This window comes from Guillardia theta, assembly GCF_000315625.1.
Source record: "Guillardia theta CCMP2712 unplaced genomic scaffold GUITHscaffold_140, whole genome shotgun sequence".
Lineage (NCBI taxonomy): Eukaryota > Cryptophyceae > Pyrenomonadales > Geminigeraceae > Guillardia > Guillardia theta.
In genome coordinates, this window is record NW_005434534.1 from 44,488 (window position 1) to 55,724 (window position 11,237).

General features: G+C 53.1%; 4 protein-coding genes across 4 annotated transcripts; 2 read left to right on the forward strand and 2 right to left on the reverse strand.

Annotated features, from left to right (window-relative positions):
* Positions 1–59: 59 nt before the first annotated feature.
* On the forward strand, positions 60–762 carry GUITHDRAFT_119120 (hypothetical protein; the record flags this gene model as incomplete). Its single annotated transcript, XM_005821609.1, has 5 exons — positions 60–345; positions 389–507; positions 565–610; positions 659–686; positions 732–762. 5 exons carry the CDS (start codon positions 60–62, stop codon positions 760–762), a joined length of 510 nt encoding a protein of 169 aa, XP_005821666.1.
* A 3,629-nt stretch (positions 763–4,391) lies between these two features.
* Positions 4,392–4,568, reverse strand: GUITHDRAFT_57884 (hypothetical protein; the record flags this gene model as incomplete). Its single annotated transcript, XM_005821610.1, has 1 exon — positions 4,392–4,568. A coding segment is annotated over one exon (177 nt), but the record flags the coding sequence as incomplete, so codon positions are not given.
* An 878-nt stretch (positions 4,569–5,446) lies between these two features.
* On the forward strand, positions 5,447–7,965 carry GUITHDRAFT_147009 (hypothetical protein; the record flags this gene model as incomplete). The annotated part of the gene is made up of 7 exons (XM_005821611.1): positions 5,447–5,483; positions 5,568–5,656; positions 5,775–5,900; positions 5,994–6,038; positions 6,521–6,574; positions 6,800–6,843; positions 6,945–7,965. 7 exons carry the CDS (start codon positions 5,447–5,449, stop codon positions 7,963–7,965), a joined length of 1,416 nt encoding a protein of 471 aa, XP_005821668.1.
* Positions 7,966–8,127: 162 nt separating this feature from the next.
* Positions 8,128–10,929, reverse strand: GUITHDRAFT_119123 (hypothetical protein; the record flags this gene model as incomplete). The annotated part of the gene is made up of 13 exons (XM_005821612.1): positions 8,128–8,207; positions 8,285–8,381; positions 8,437–8,619; positions 8,689–8,851; positions 8,895–9,763; positions 9,809–9,876; positions 9,920–9,953; positions 10,005–10,091; positions 10,132–10,212; positions 10,258–10,430; positions 10,475–10,577; positions 10,648–10,733; positions 10,770–10,929. 13 exons carry the CDS (start codon positions 10,927–10,929, stop codon positions 8,128–8,130), a joined length of 2,184 nt encoding a protein of 727 aa, XP_005821669.1.
* Positions 10,930–11,237: the final 308 nt, after the last annotated feature.

The following is an 11,237-nucleotide window of genomic DNA, read 5'->3' on the forward strand; positions in this document are numbered from 1 at the left end:
ATGTCGGATTTACTGGCATATGCAGCGCGATGTTTGCGAATCTTCTCAGACGCTGCAACATGGAGGGCGTCGAGGTTGACCTCCCCCCACTTGGTCAGGTCGGCAGAGCTACCAATGTAAGGGTGGACCAACGTCACGTCCGCCATCAAGCCCTCGTACTGCTCGGACCCTCGATCGCGGATTCCAGGGATGTGGATATCGCCCTTCATCTTGCGGCCATGAGGATAGGAGGGTACCTGCCGTCGAGAACGAGGATCCCCGACTGTATGGATGACGCTCTGAAGACCAGCTTCGTTCAGCATCGACCGAATCGTACGAGTAAGGAATCCACTCGATGGTTCAACGGTTGTCATGCGCCGTGGGAAGCTTGGAGGATCGGCGTTTGCAGGTCTGGAGATGATGTGCAGCAACGGAGGGATCGAGCTCGCGCTGACATCCATCACATTCCGTCGGACACTGGCAGATCGGCATGCCATGGAGATAGCAGTCGAGCATCTGAGCATAGCGGTGCGGGAAGGCCTTGAGGGGGTAGTAGCTCGAGACTCGCATCGGAGAGTGGCTCAGGTCACGCTCAGGAAAATGAGCATGAATGAAGTTTTACTCGCAGAAGGTAAAAAGTGCCTCAAGCAGTGCCGGGTCTGCTGACAGTTGCCCGCAGTGCTGGTTACTTTTGGTCTTGTTTTCTGGTGTGTGTTTGTGCAGCTTCTCGCTGTGGCGCTGTGTGCATGCAGGTTTAGCTTGTTCCTGCTTTGTTCTGCTTAAGGCACTTTTAATTTTCTGCGAGTAAAACTTCACGCTGTCTACGTGGCTTCCCGCGTGGGCTGGCAGTGTAGGGTTTGGTTGCCAGCAGTGCTGGTTACTTTCGGTCTTGTCTTCGAGTCTTTCGTGTGTTTGAGCCGCGTTTGTTGCTGTTGCTGTGGGCTGTCTCGTGCTTTCTTCTGCTTGAGGCACTTTTTACCTTCTGCGAGTAAAACACTGCCTCATAATACAGCAACAAATTTCTTCTGCTTGAGGCACTTTCTACCATACTGATGCGAGTAAAACTCTCCTATTTTTACCTTCAGCGAGTGAAGTTTTACTCGCAGAAGGTAAAAAGTGCCTCAAGCAAAACAAAGCAGGAACAAGCTAAGCCTGCAAGTAAAACTCACACTGACTCATACGCTGATGCTTCCACCGTCGGAGTCCGAGACCTCCGGCGAAGACTCCTCGGGCGACTCGAGAAAAGTCCGAGGAGGAGCTGTCCGGGAGTCTGGCTCGAGGAGCGCCTGCGCTCGCAAGGGAGTCATGCGCCGAGCAAGACCCTCATGCACACACTTCTGCATGAGGATAAGGAGGAGGGAAGATTTAAGGAGTTTTACTCGCATAACGTAAACGTCTTGAGTTTTACTCGCATAAGGTAAAAAGTGCCTAAACAGTGCCTCAAGCAGAAGAAAGCAGCAACAAGCAAGTCCCTCATGCACATCCGGTCAGCGGGATAGGTAGGGGCAACCAAGACCTACACGCAACGACAAGAGCGGTACGAACACAGGGCGCATAATGGCGGTACCGTTCCAGTCCCCTGGCGCAGCAGCTGAGATATGACCCTCAACGGTGCCCCTGCTTTTACTGGCAGAAGGTAAAAAAGTGCCTCAAGCAAAATAAGCCGAACTGCCATGGCTCGAGAAGGTAAGAATTTTACTCGCATAAGTCAGAAAATGCCTCAAGCAGAAGAAAGTAGAACAATCGAGAGCAGCCCCCATCTGCAGCTTCTTCATCTCAGACGCCAGCACGAGCTTGTCATGTGCTCATCTCCTCGGCGAACACTCGGTGCAAGCGTCGTCCAAGCCCGGGGAGTTCTTGTCCTTGCGCACTCTCGACGCTTGTCAAGCAGACCAGGACGGCATGGTGACTCTCATAAAGGAGCCTCAAGATTTCTCTCGCAGCCTCTGCTACCAACATCAGCTCCATGACCTTCACATGCTGCTTGCACGAGCTCGACAACTTCGACAAGCTCGATCTCACTCACTCGCATGCTTCACGCTCTCCTCATGGTCCCCGTGGATCGCATGCAGGATTGTTAGCCACAGCAGGGCATGGCCCATCTGCGGGCTCTCAGCAGCGAAACGCCGCGCGATGGAAGCCTGCCAAGGAGGGATGAGGAAACGAAAGACAAGAAAGCAGAACCAAGGAGTCCTTGGCCTCGTAAAGAGCAGCCGTGACGTCACCTTCGTCAAGCCTGGTCGACAAGTCAGCTGAGGGAAAGGCGGGGGGAGGCACAACAGCATGTGGCTCAAGAGATCTTTAGCCTCGGCGATGGCTGGATGGCTCAAGCTCAACACCTTGGAGGCCTCTGACAACCAACTCGCCAGCCTCTTTCGCAGCTCCTCGCTGCCCGACGCTCAGCTCGACAAAAAAAGCTTCTCACTGACCGACTCATCCCGTTTGCCTGGTTCAGTAAGATTCTTCCTTGTTCCTCTACCTCCTCTGCTAGCGCTTGAGTCTTCAGTGGAACGCTCGCCCCGCAGCTGAAGCAGACGCCTTGATAGAAGGAGCAGGAAGATGCGATGTTGATCGCATCGGCAATCATAACCAGACGAGCATGGCAAATGTCAGGTAGCTGCTTGGCCCATCGCCTGCTCCCCTACCTGGATGCTTCGGATGTTTCATGCTGGCCACTCCTTGGCAGTCACTCACGCAGCAACGGAGCGGGTGGTACAAGAATTCTTCTTCGCTGACCCCAGCCTCTGCCTCCCTACAGCTGCGAAAGGTCAAGGTGAGCAGCATCAGCCCTCGCCCACCTCCCCCTACGTTTGACATTCACAATGGAAGAGATACTGAGACAAGAGCTGCCGGCGTCGCTCCGCCAAGCTTTCTTCTCCTCGTTGAGGGCCGTAGCAGTGCTCTAGGAGACGTCACACAGCTCTCGTACCTCTCCCGTCTCACCGATCTCTCCTCCACACGGGATGTCGCGGACTGCGCGGACGATCATCCTCGTCCCGTGGAAGGAGACGCTGACGTTGGCGTCGCAGCTGTGATTCATCATGCTCGCCACCTCCGCAGCTTCAGCATCCCATCACCGCGTCAAGCTCTCACCGGAAACAAACCCAACGCCACCCGCCAGCCGTCCGCCTCCTCGCCAGGCGCTCGGCTGTGACGATGGTGGATAGCAAACCCGTTGAGTCGGACCTGACGGTTGACAGTCAACGGCAAGGCGAAGCTCTAGGGCTCACCTTGCAGAGAAACCTGAGCACGTGGGAGGAAGCGAGAGGCTCGCTCACTCCTCTCCCCCTTCTCAACTCTGAAGGTAGAGATCGAACCCAACAGGCAGCTGCTGTTGCGCTACCTCTGGCCATGTCGCTCAGCAGGGAGCTGCAGCCATTGGGCGAGGGAGCGACAAGCTCCTCCATCCTGTCCTCGAGGCTCCTTACAACATCAACCACGTCGTCAGAGTCGCAGGAGGCTGCTCCTTCCTTGTGGCAACATCGGACTGAAGGAAGCACGTGAGCCTCCGCTCAGGGCAGATGGAAACACTGACCCGCCAGCACAAGCTCCTCCGGCAGGACAAGCGCCCATGGCCTGCGAACCAGCGGTAAAGTTGAGGAGATCATGGGAACAGCAAGAAGATGCTAGGAAATCGAGGGGAGAGACATGTGAGGAGAAGAGGGGAGGAGATGGGATGAGATGGGATGGGATGGGATGAGATGAGATGGGATGGGATGGGATGGGATGGGATGGGATGGGATGAGATGGGATGAGATGGGATGGGATGAGATGGGATGAGATGGGATGAGATGGGATGGGATGGGATGGGATGGGATGGGATGGGATGGGATAGGATGGGATGGGAGGAGGGTATGGACCTGCCGTACTCATAGCCGTGCTTCTCTTCGTCGAGGTCACGGCATTTAAGTGAACAGAACCTGGGTCGAGGAAAGCCTCTGCTGCAGTCAGTGGATGGTAGGGAAGAAGCCGCAAAGATACCGGGCAGTGATGAAGGCTGACGGGTGAAGCCTCGACAAGCACCTACGACACCTTCATCCTGATGGACCCGCCAGGAGCTTCGAACCAGGCACAAACCCTCTCGCGGAATGATTTCCTCACGACCATCTCGAAGGGCAAGTCCTCTATCAAGACTTCTCCTGCCCGAACTTGCGCCTCTGCCAGTCACTCAGGTCCACCCAGCCCTCGCCTCGTGCACCTGCTATCAGACTCCTTCCCTTCCCCGTCGCTCTCGTCAGTTGCACCTTTGACGACTTTGACCTCGTGAGCCTCTCGCTAACTCGATCGCATGCACACGCGGGTGCTTGTCTGCCACCCTCCTCCCCTCCACTTCCCGCGCAGCTCAACAATGCGCGCAGCATTCGATCCAGCTCCGCCTTCACCTCCTCCTCCTTGACCCGCGTCTGTGCGGTCTCGAGGTCTTGTACGGCTTCTTTCAGCCTCCCCAGGTGGCGGCATGCGAGTGATCGGCGATGATACGCCTTCAAGTTGTCTCCGTCGCACAGCAACGAGGCAGACGCGTCGAGGATCGCGGACTCCCAGCGTTTCAATTTCAAGTGACAGGCAGCACGGTTGCTGTAGAGCAGGGAGGCAAGGGTTCTGCCTTGCTCCGTCAGCTCGTTCACGTTGACAAGAGCTTCAGTGAAGCTGCTTGCTGCTGCTTCGAACCTCCCTCGAGCATACTCAGAGTTTCCTGCCGCCTTGAGTCGCATCGCCTCCTCGTGGTCCCCCATGCAATCAGCAACCTGTGACAGGCGTAACGAAGGGGCAGGAGGGCGGACAGACGCAGTCGGAGAAGTGTTGGGGGGCGGGAAGTGGAGGGCGGTAGAAGGAGGCGGAGGAGAAAGATGACTACGATGAGGAGGAGCAGGAGGGTGAGAAGGAGGGGAGCGCAGGAGCAGGAGCGAAGAAGAGCAGGAGCAGGAGCAGGAGAGCAGGAGAGCAGGAGCAGCAGAGCAGGAGCAGCAGAAGCGCAAGAGAGCAGGAGAGCAGGAGCAGCAGAAGCGCAGGAGAGCAGGAGAGCAGGAGCAGGAGCAGGAGAGCAGGAGAGCAAGAGAGCAAGATGATGAGGAGAGACCTCGAGCGAGCACAAGGATGCGACTTGCTGCTGGAAGAGCTGGGACGAGGATAGCGCTGCCAGCATCTCCATCACTGCGCTTTCCTTCATGGTTTGGGATTACACAAAGTATCCAGATCCGCCTCAGTAATCAATTGAAGAATTTGAAAAGACAGCGAATCTCACTCCTCAAACTAACCTGCTTCTTTTCTCTGCCCACAGGTTGCTCCGACGGCTGCATTTCGCCCTCGTCCCGACTGTCTTCGGTCCCTCCTCCTCCCCTCCTCCTCCCCTGCCTCTACTCTGTCTTCTCCTCCCTTCATCTTTGCCCCCTTGCTCGTCAACTCTCACATCTCCGTCCTCTCCGCTCCTTTCCAGCTCCAGCCCCAGCCCCTACTCGTTGCACGTGCAATGTCCCTCAAGTTCTTGCGCTGGGCAAACGATCCAGGTGACCTCCTGCTAGATGTATGTCTATAGTCTTCTTTGCCCTACAACTTGTTCTTCTTCTCTAGTATCCTAAGAGTTCAAGCAGATAAAGTGCTCTCTTGGATGGAGCAGTATGACCTACCGCAGCTGCTGCATCAGTCTGGTGGCCTGGTTAAGATTTCCAACTTTCTTCCAGTAAGGAGGAGAAGGGGAAGAGGAGGAGGAGGAAAGGGGGAAAGAGATTTGTGCTTGTTGTTGTTGGTGGTGGTGATTGGGGGCTGCTAGAGCTTGCCTGATGTCTACAACTTGATAGGATTTTGCTGCTCGAGGAGCGTTGGAGGTCTTAGAAGGACTGCGAGAAGAAGACTGGAAGAGGACAGAAGCAAAGAGAGATGCGGAGTACAACAATATCAACCACAAGTTTCTATCTTCAAAGAAAGTACTCGTTTGCTCCGTGTCCTTTGTGTCTTCTGTCTCTGCTTCCTTGCCTTGCCTTAGCTGTCTGCTCATCCTGATCTTCTGGTCTCGTCAGGGGCGAAACCTGCCCGAGCTGCTGCGAATCATCTCCGTGCTGCAGGTGAGATGAGAGAAGAAGAGATGCCGCTGATGCTTCGCTCAGCCTGGGAGACTTCACACGTTCTCAGCGGGGAAGTACCAACACGCAGATCACATCGAGTCACATGATGATCGGTGAGGGATGATGATGATGATGATGATGATGATGATGATGATGATGATGATGATGATGATGATGATGATGATGATGATGATGATGATGATGATGATGATGATGATGATGATGATGATGATGATGATGATGATGATGATGATGATGATGATGATGATGATGATGATGATGATGATGATGATGATGATGATGATGATGATGATGATGATGATGATGATGATGATGATGATGATGATGATGATGATGATGAGGAGGAGGAGGAGGAGGAGAAGTGATCTTTGTCAGGGCTTACACCGAGGTTGTAATGGACGATGGCCGCAAGGTTGGAACATGTTGGTTGCTGCATGAACATTCGAATATCTTGCTGCAAGGTCACTTGCTCACGAGACATCGCCGTGATCTACTACCTCACCAAGGACTGGAAGGTCCCCCACCCATCCTGCTGAGCCCCTCTGGAATCCTCGTCAACCTGGCACCGCATTTTTCTTCCCGTCCTCTCACTGTTCCTCTTCTATTGAACACTTGCTCTTCCTCCTCCCCCGCGCTCCATCTGTTGCTGCTCCGCTCTAGCATCGCTCACTTGAGAGGAAGTTAGCGATTCTGCATCTTCCTCAACGATCTCCCGCTGTGCTTTGATGGACAACAATCAGGAAGAGAACGGGGGAGCGCTAGTGGACGTTGAGACAGGGAAGAGGTGAGGAGAGGGGAGTACAATGCAGCTGGAAGCAAGCAGGAAGAGAGGACGGCCTGTGTAAGGTTGTGACAGGTATCTACCCGAGTTCAACTCGCTCATAGCTTTCAAAATCCCGAGATACCATGCGGTGAGTCCCAGGAGGACGAGGACGAGGAGGACGAAGAGGAGTACAAGAAGGAGGGGGACGAGGGCGAGGGCGAGGGCGAACTGGAGAGACACGACGAGGATGAGAAGGAGTTGGAGAGACAGGAGAAGGATGAGAAGGAGTTGGAGAGACAGGAGGAGGATGAGAAGGAGTTGGAGAGACAGGAGGAGGATGAGAAGGAGTTGGAGAGACAGGAGGAGGATGAGAAGGAGTTGGAGAGACAGGAGGAGGATGAGAAGGAGTTGGAGAGACAGGAGGAGGATGAGAAGGAGTTGGAGAGACAGGAGGAGGATGAGAAGGAGTTGGAGAGACAGGAGGAGGATGAGAAGGAGTTGGAGAGACAGGAGGAGGATGAGAAGGAGTTGGAGAGACAGGAGGAGGATGAGAAGGAGTTGGAGAGACAGGAGGAGGATGAGAAGGAGTTGGAGAGACAGGAGGAGGATGAGAAGGAGTTGGAGAGACACGAGGAGGATGAGAAGGAGTTGGAGAGACAGGAGGAGGATGAGAAGGAGTTGGAGAGACAGGAGGAGGATGAGAAGGAGTTGGAGAGACAGGAGGAGGATGAGAAGGAGTTGGAGAGACAGGAGGAGGATGAGAAGGAGTTGGAGAGACAGGAGGAGGATGAGAAGGAGTTTCCAGTGGTCACTTGTCTGATTGCTCCGCAGGTTGAACCTGTGAAGGGACTTCGCCCTCGCTACTCCATCTTCGGCTGGTTCCTTACTGAAGGCATCCTCTACGACCTCTATCGGTCGGGACCTCCTCCCCCTTGTGGCAGCCCCAGCATACAGCACTCACATGATGGCAGGGGAGAAGAAGAACAGGCGAAGACGGTGTCAAGTAGGCGCAAGAAGCTGTCAAGGAAGCGTCTCCTTCCCTCAAAATTCTTCGGTCTCGGTCCTCGTCCAAACCTCCACTCTCGTCGGTTCAAACATCCCCTCCTCGCAAACTCAAGGTCTACAACGAGTCTAGCGCGGTGACCCGAGGGGGAGGGGGAGGAGGGGGAGGAGGAGAGGACTTTATTAAGCACCAGGCTGTATTGAACATCAAACGATTAACTTACAAGGGACGAGCTGGAGGGTCTGAAGGTGATCTCAGTTGGGCATTAGCCGGAGGTGCTCGCAAACAATAAGGTCAATAGCTCAGGCTTGACTTCCTAACTTAATGAGCGAGCGAAACGTCAGGGGCGTCAAGACCCGCGTCGTGTGCGTCTCTTGTCCTCCTACCTCATGGTCAGCATGGACCTCGCACATGGGGTGGGGTGGTCTGTTGCAAGGGGGGTGGGGATAGAGGAGGCACCTTGCTCGGTCTCATACACTTCCTGCTTGGTGATGACGTTGATCTTGTGGTTGATGATGGCCCAGTCAAGCCAGTCGAGAAGCTCCTCAGCTCCATTCTGCTTACATTGTCATGCACGTGGACAAAGGACAAGGAAGAAAGTGATCTGAGACCGCAGGGGAGTTGACGTCGAAGAATGGATTAAGCTGACTGAGCTTGGTGCAGAATTCATCTTCAGTGATCTCGTTGTCAAACTTCTTGTGCGGATTCTTGTTCTCTCTGTCGATGTCAACAAAGATGGCATCTATCATCTGGTCTGTGAGGTATTCTGAGCTGAACCCCCCAAGATAGTCCACCTGAAAAAAAAGACAGAGAGAGAGTCAAGAGATGGAGGGGAGCGAGGAGGGCGAGGAAAGAAAACTCACTGTCTGCTCGAAGAGGATGCCGTTGAGTCCGTCTCCGAGCTCCAAGACCAAGTCTTCGACCTCGTGATCTTCGATCACCATCCCGATCTGATGGAAGAACGCCTGCACGTCGCTCCTCGGGATGTATCTTGTCCCGCTCCGTTCTCGACACTCACGCTCGAACCTGCCACGGGTGAGGTCGCGACGACGAAACCTTGAGGTCTCACATCTCAAACACGTCCTTGATCTCCGAGAGGTGAGACGTCTCCGCGTCCCTCGAGAGCTTCTCGAGCTTTAGAATGCGACGAGCATATCCTCGAAGGGTATGGAGCAGGCGAGTAACGAAGAATTTTCTCCTCGCCTTGATCTCCATCTCGACTGTGTGAACGGTCTTTCTCCTTCTCATCATCTCGATGCTAGTGACAAGCACGTAGAGCTTCATGACCTGCGGGAGGTAGTAGTACATCATGATCGACGGACACAAGATGGCCATGATGAGCAGAGTGACAGTATGAGCTGCTCGGGTCACCAGGTCCTCGCCGAACCGAAAGACGAAGAGAGAGAAGTAGACAGAACCAAGAAAGGAGCAGGTACGGATGATGTGCATCATCACATGAGGCCCTGAGATGCCAAACCAAAACAGCCGCTCTTGAGGATTCGGGTTTCTTGTTCCATTGCATAGCTTGTAGAACCAGCCCTTCTCCTCTGCCGTGGTCAAGCTCTGCCTGTCGTCTTCGCGCGCTCGAGAGATGTAAAAGGGAACCATTGTTCCTTCTGCAATATGACCGTCATATCGGACTAACATCATATAGATGTCCAAGAGCTTGTTCCTCATGATGATCATGATTGCGAGCAAAAGGATGCCGAGAAGCAAGAAAACTGCGATCTTTACGTCTTCGTGGGGGATCATCATGAAGAAGCGAGCTAACACGATGAGGAGCAAGATGATGCCCCAGGTCTCCGGCTCCACTTGCACCATCTCATTGAAGGTTTCTGTCGTGCATTCTTTGAGGTATTGGGAGAAACGGAAAGAAGAGTCGAGAGCCTTGTGGGAAATTTTGAGGGGGGGATTCAAGAAGCTGTGCCTCATCACACACTGCACCCAACATCACCGCCTTCACGCAATGTCACATCGACTCACGTAGCACTTCACTTCTCTCGAAACCCCTTCGAACTCTGGTGAAGTGAACAATTCTGAGATGCTCTTCTCTGCAAAGAATTTTAGATGATCATCAACTTCATGACTGCTGACCTGTCTTTGCATTTTGAATGGCAAACAATTCGAACTTTTCCCACTCATCACAATATCTTTTGAATCTCCACAACGTGCATCCAACCAACGTGACAAACAGCACCACTATGAGAAACAAGAGGATATGGGCCATGTCAAACATCTCAACGAGTTCCGAGGGAGTGCCAAAAATCTGAAGTATAATCAATTCACTTCGATCACATCGCGATGACCAAACTTGCCGCTGTGGATATCTGCTGGGGTAACCCCGTCTTGACAGACATGAAGACGAGCAAGGCTATACAGCCCAACACCTGGAGTGAAACAATGAACGCATGAGGTCGAAAAGCGGAGCTCACCGTCAGCTCTTTGAACAGAGTTTCGATCACTGGCTTCGAAAAATGCGAGCTCATTGCATGAATTTTGTGTGCCGTAAAGTCGATGAGGACAGTGACCAAGACAATGATGGTCAGAATAGCAATCACAACGTTTCTTGCTCGATTCGTCTCAGACAATCTTGCAAGCAATTCAGCTGGCATAATCGTCACATCTCTTTCCTCACAAGTGCAAGACGACCTTTTTTCTCTTCGTACTCTTTTCTTAAAGCTGCTTGTCTCATCGCCTTCCTCTTCAAGTGAATCCGCACAGCCTCATCAGGATGCTCCTCCGAAAACTTCACCTGGTTGACATGTCAGCGTCACATTCAGCACAGACATTGTTTTCGTAGATGAAGCAGAAAGTAACAATACTTTATCTTTCAGATACTCCTCCTCCTCAGGGGATTGGTTGCCATAATCAACATTTAGATCCATGGAGACGTTTGATTTTGGCTGGGCTGAATTCAGCAAGAGGAAAAGCAATGGAAGGAGACCCACTGTTGCGCCGTTGGTGAGCTGCTGGGAGGCCAAAACCTCTTTCTCGCTCAACGACAACTTTTGATCAACATGTCTTATTGTTGGTGAGTCCGTAAACAAGAAATAGGCGGCGATGCAGATGCAAAGCAAGGAGGCGAACTGATGCCGTCCCGACATCTGAAATCCAGTTGTCAACGTTTATAGATAGTTGCCGCTCGACAGCATCAGTCGCATAGCCTCAGCCTCCTTCCAAGTCAAAACTTAGAACGGGATCTACTCACTACAAACACTGGTCAAGCCCCAGAAGTACCTGCTTCCTAATGTCCTCTTGCTATTTGTTCTCATCCATGCACAGTAGGGCAATTTCTGTACTTTCTTCACGACCTCATGATAGAACAAGGAAAATATGACTGCAACATCATTGCGAAGACAGGACCTCCATTCCCTCCATCTCATCCTTCCCCTCTCATCAAAGTTTGCCCGCT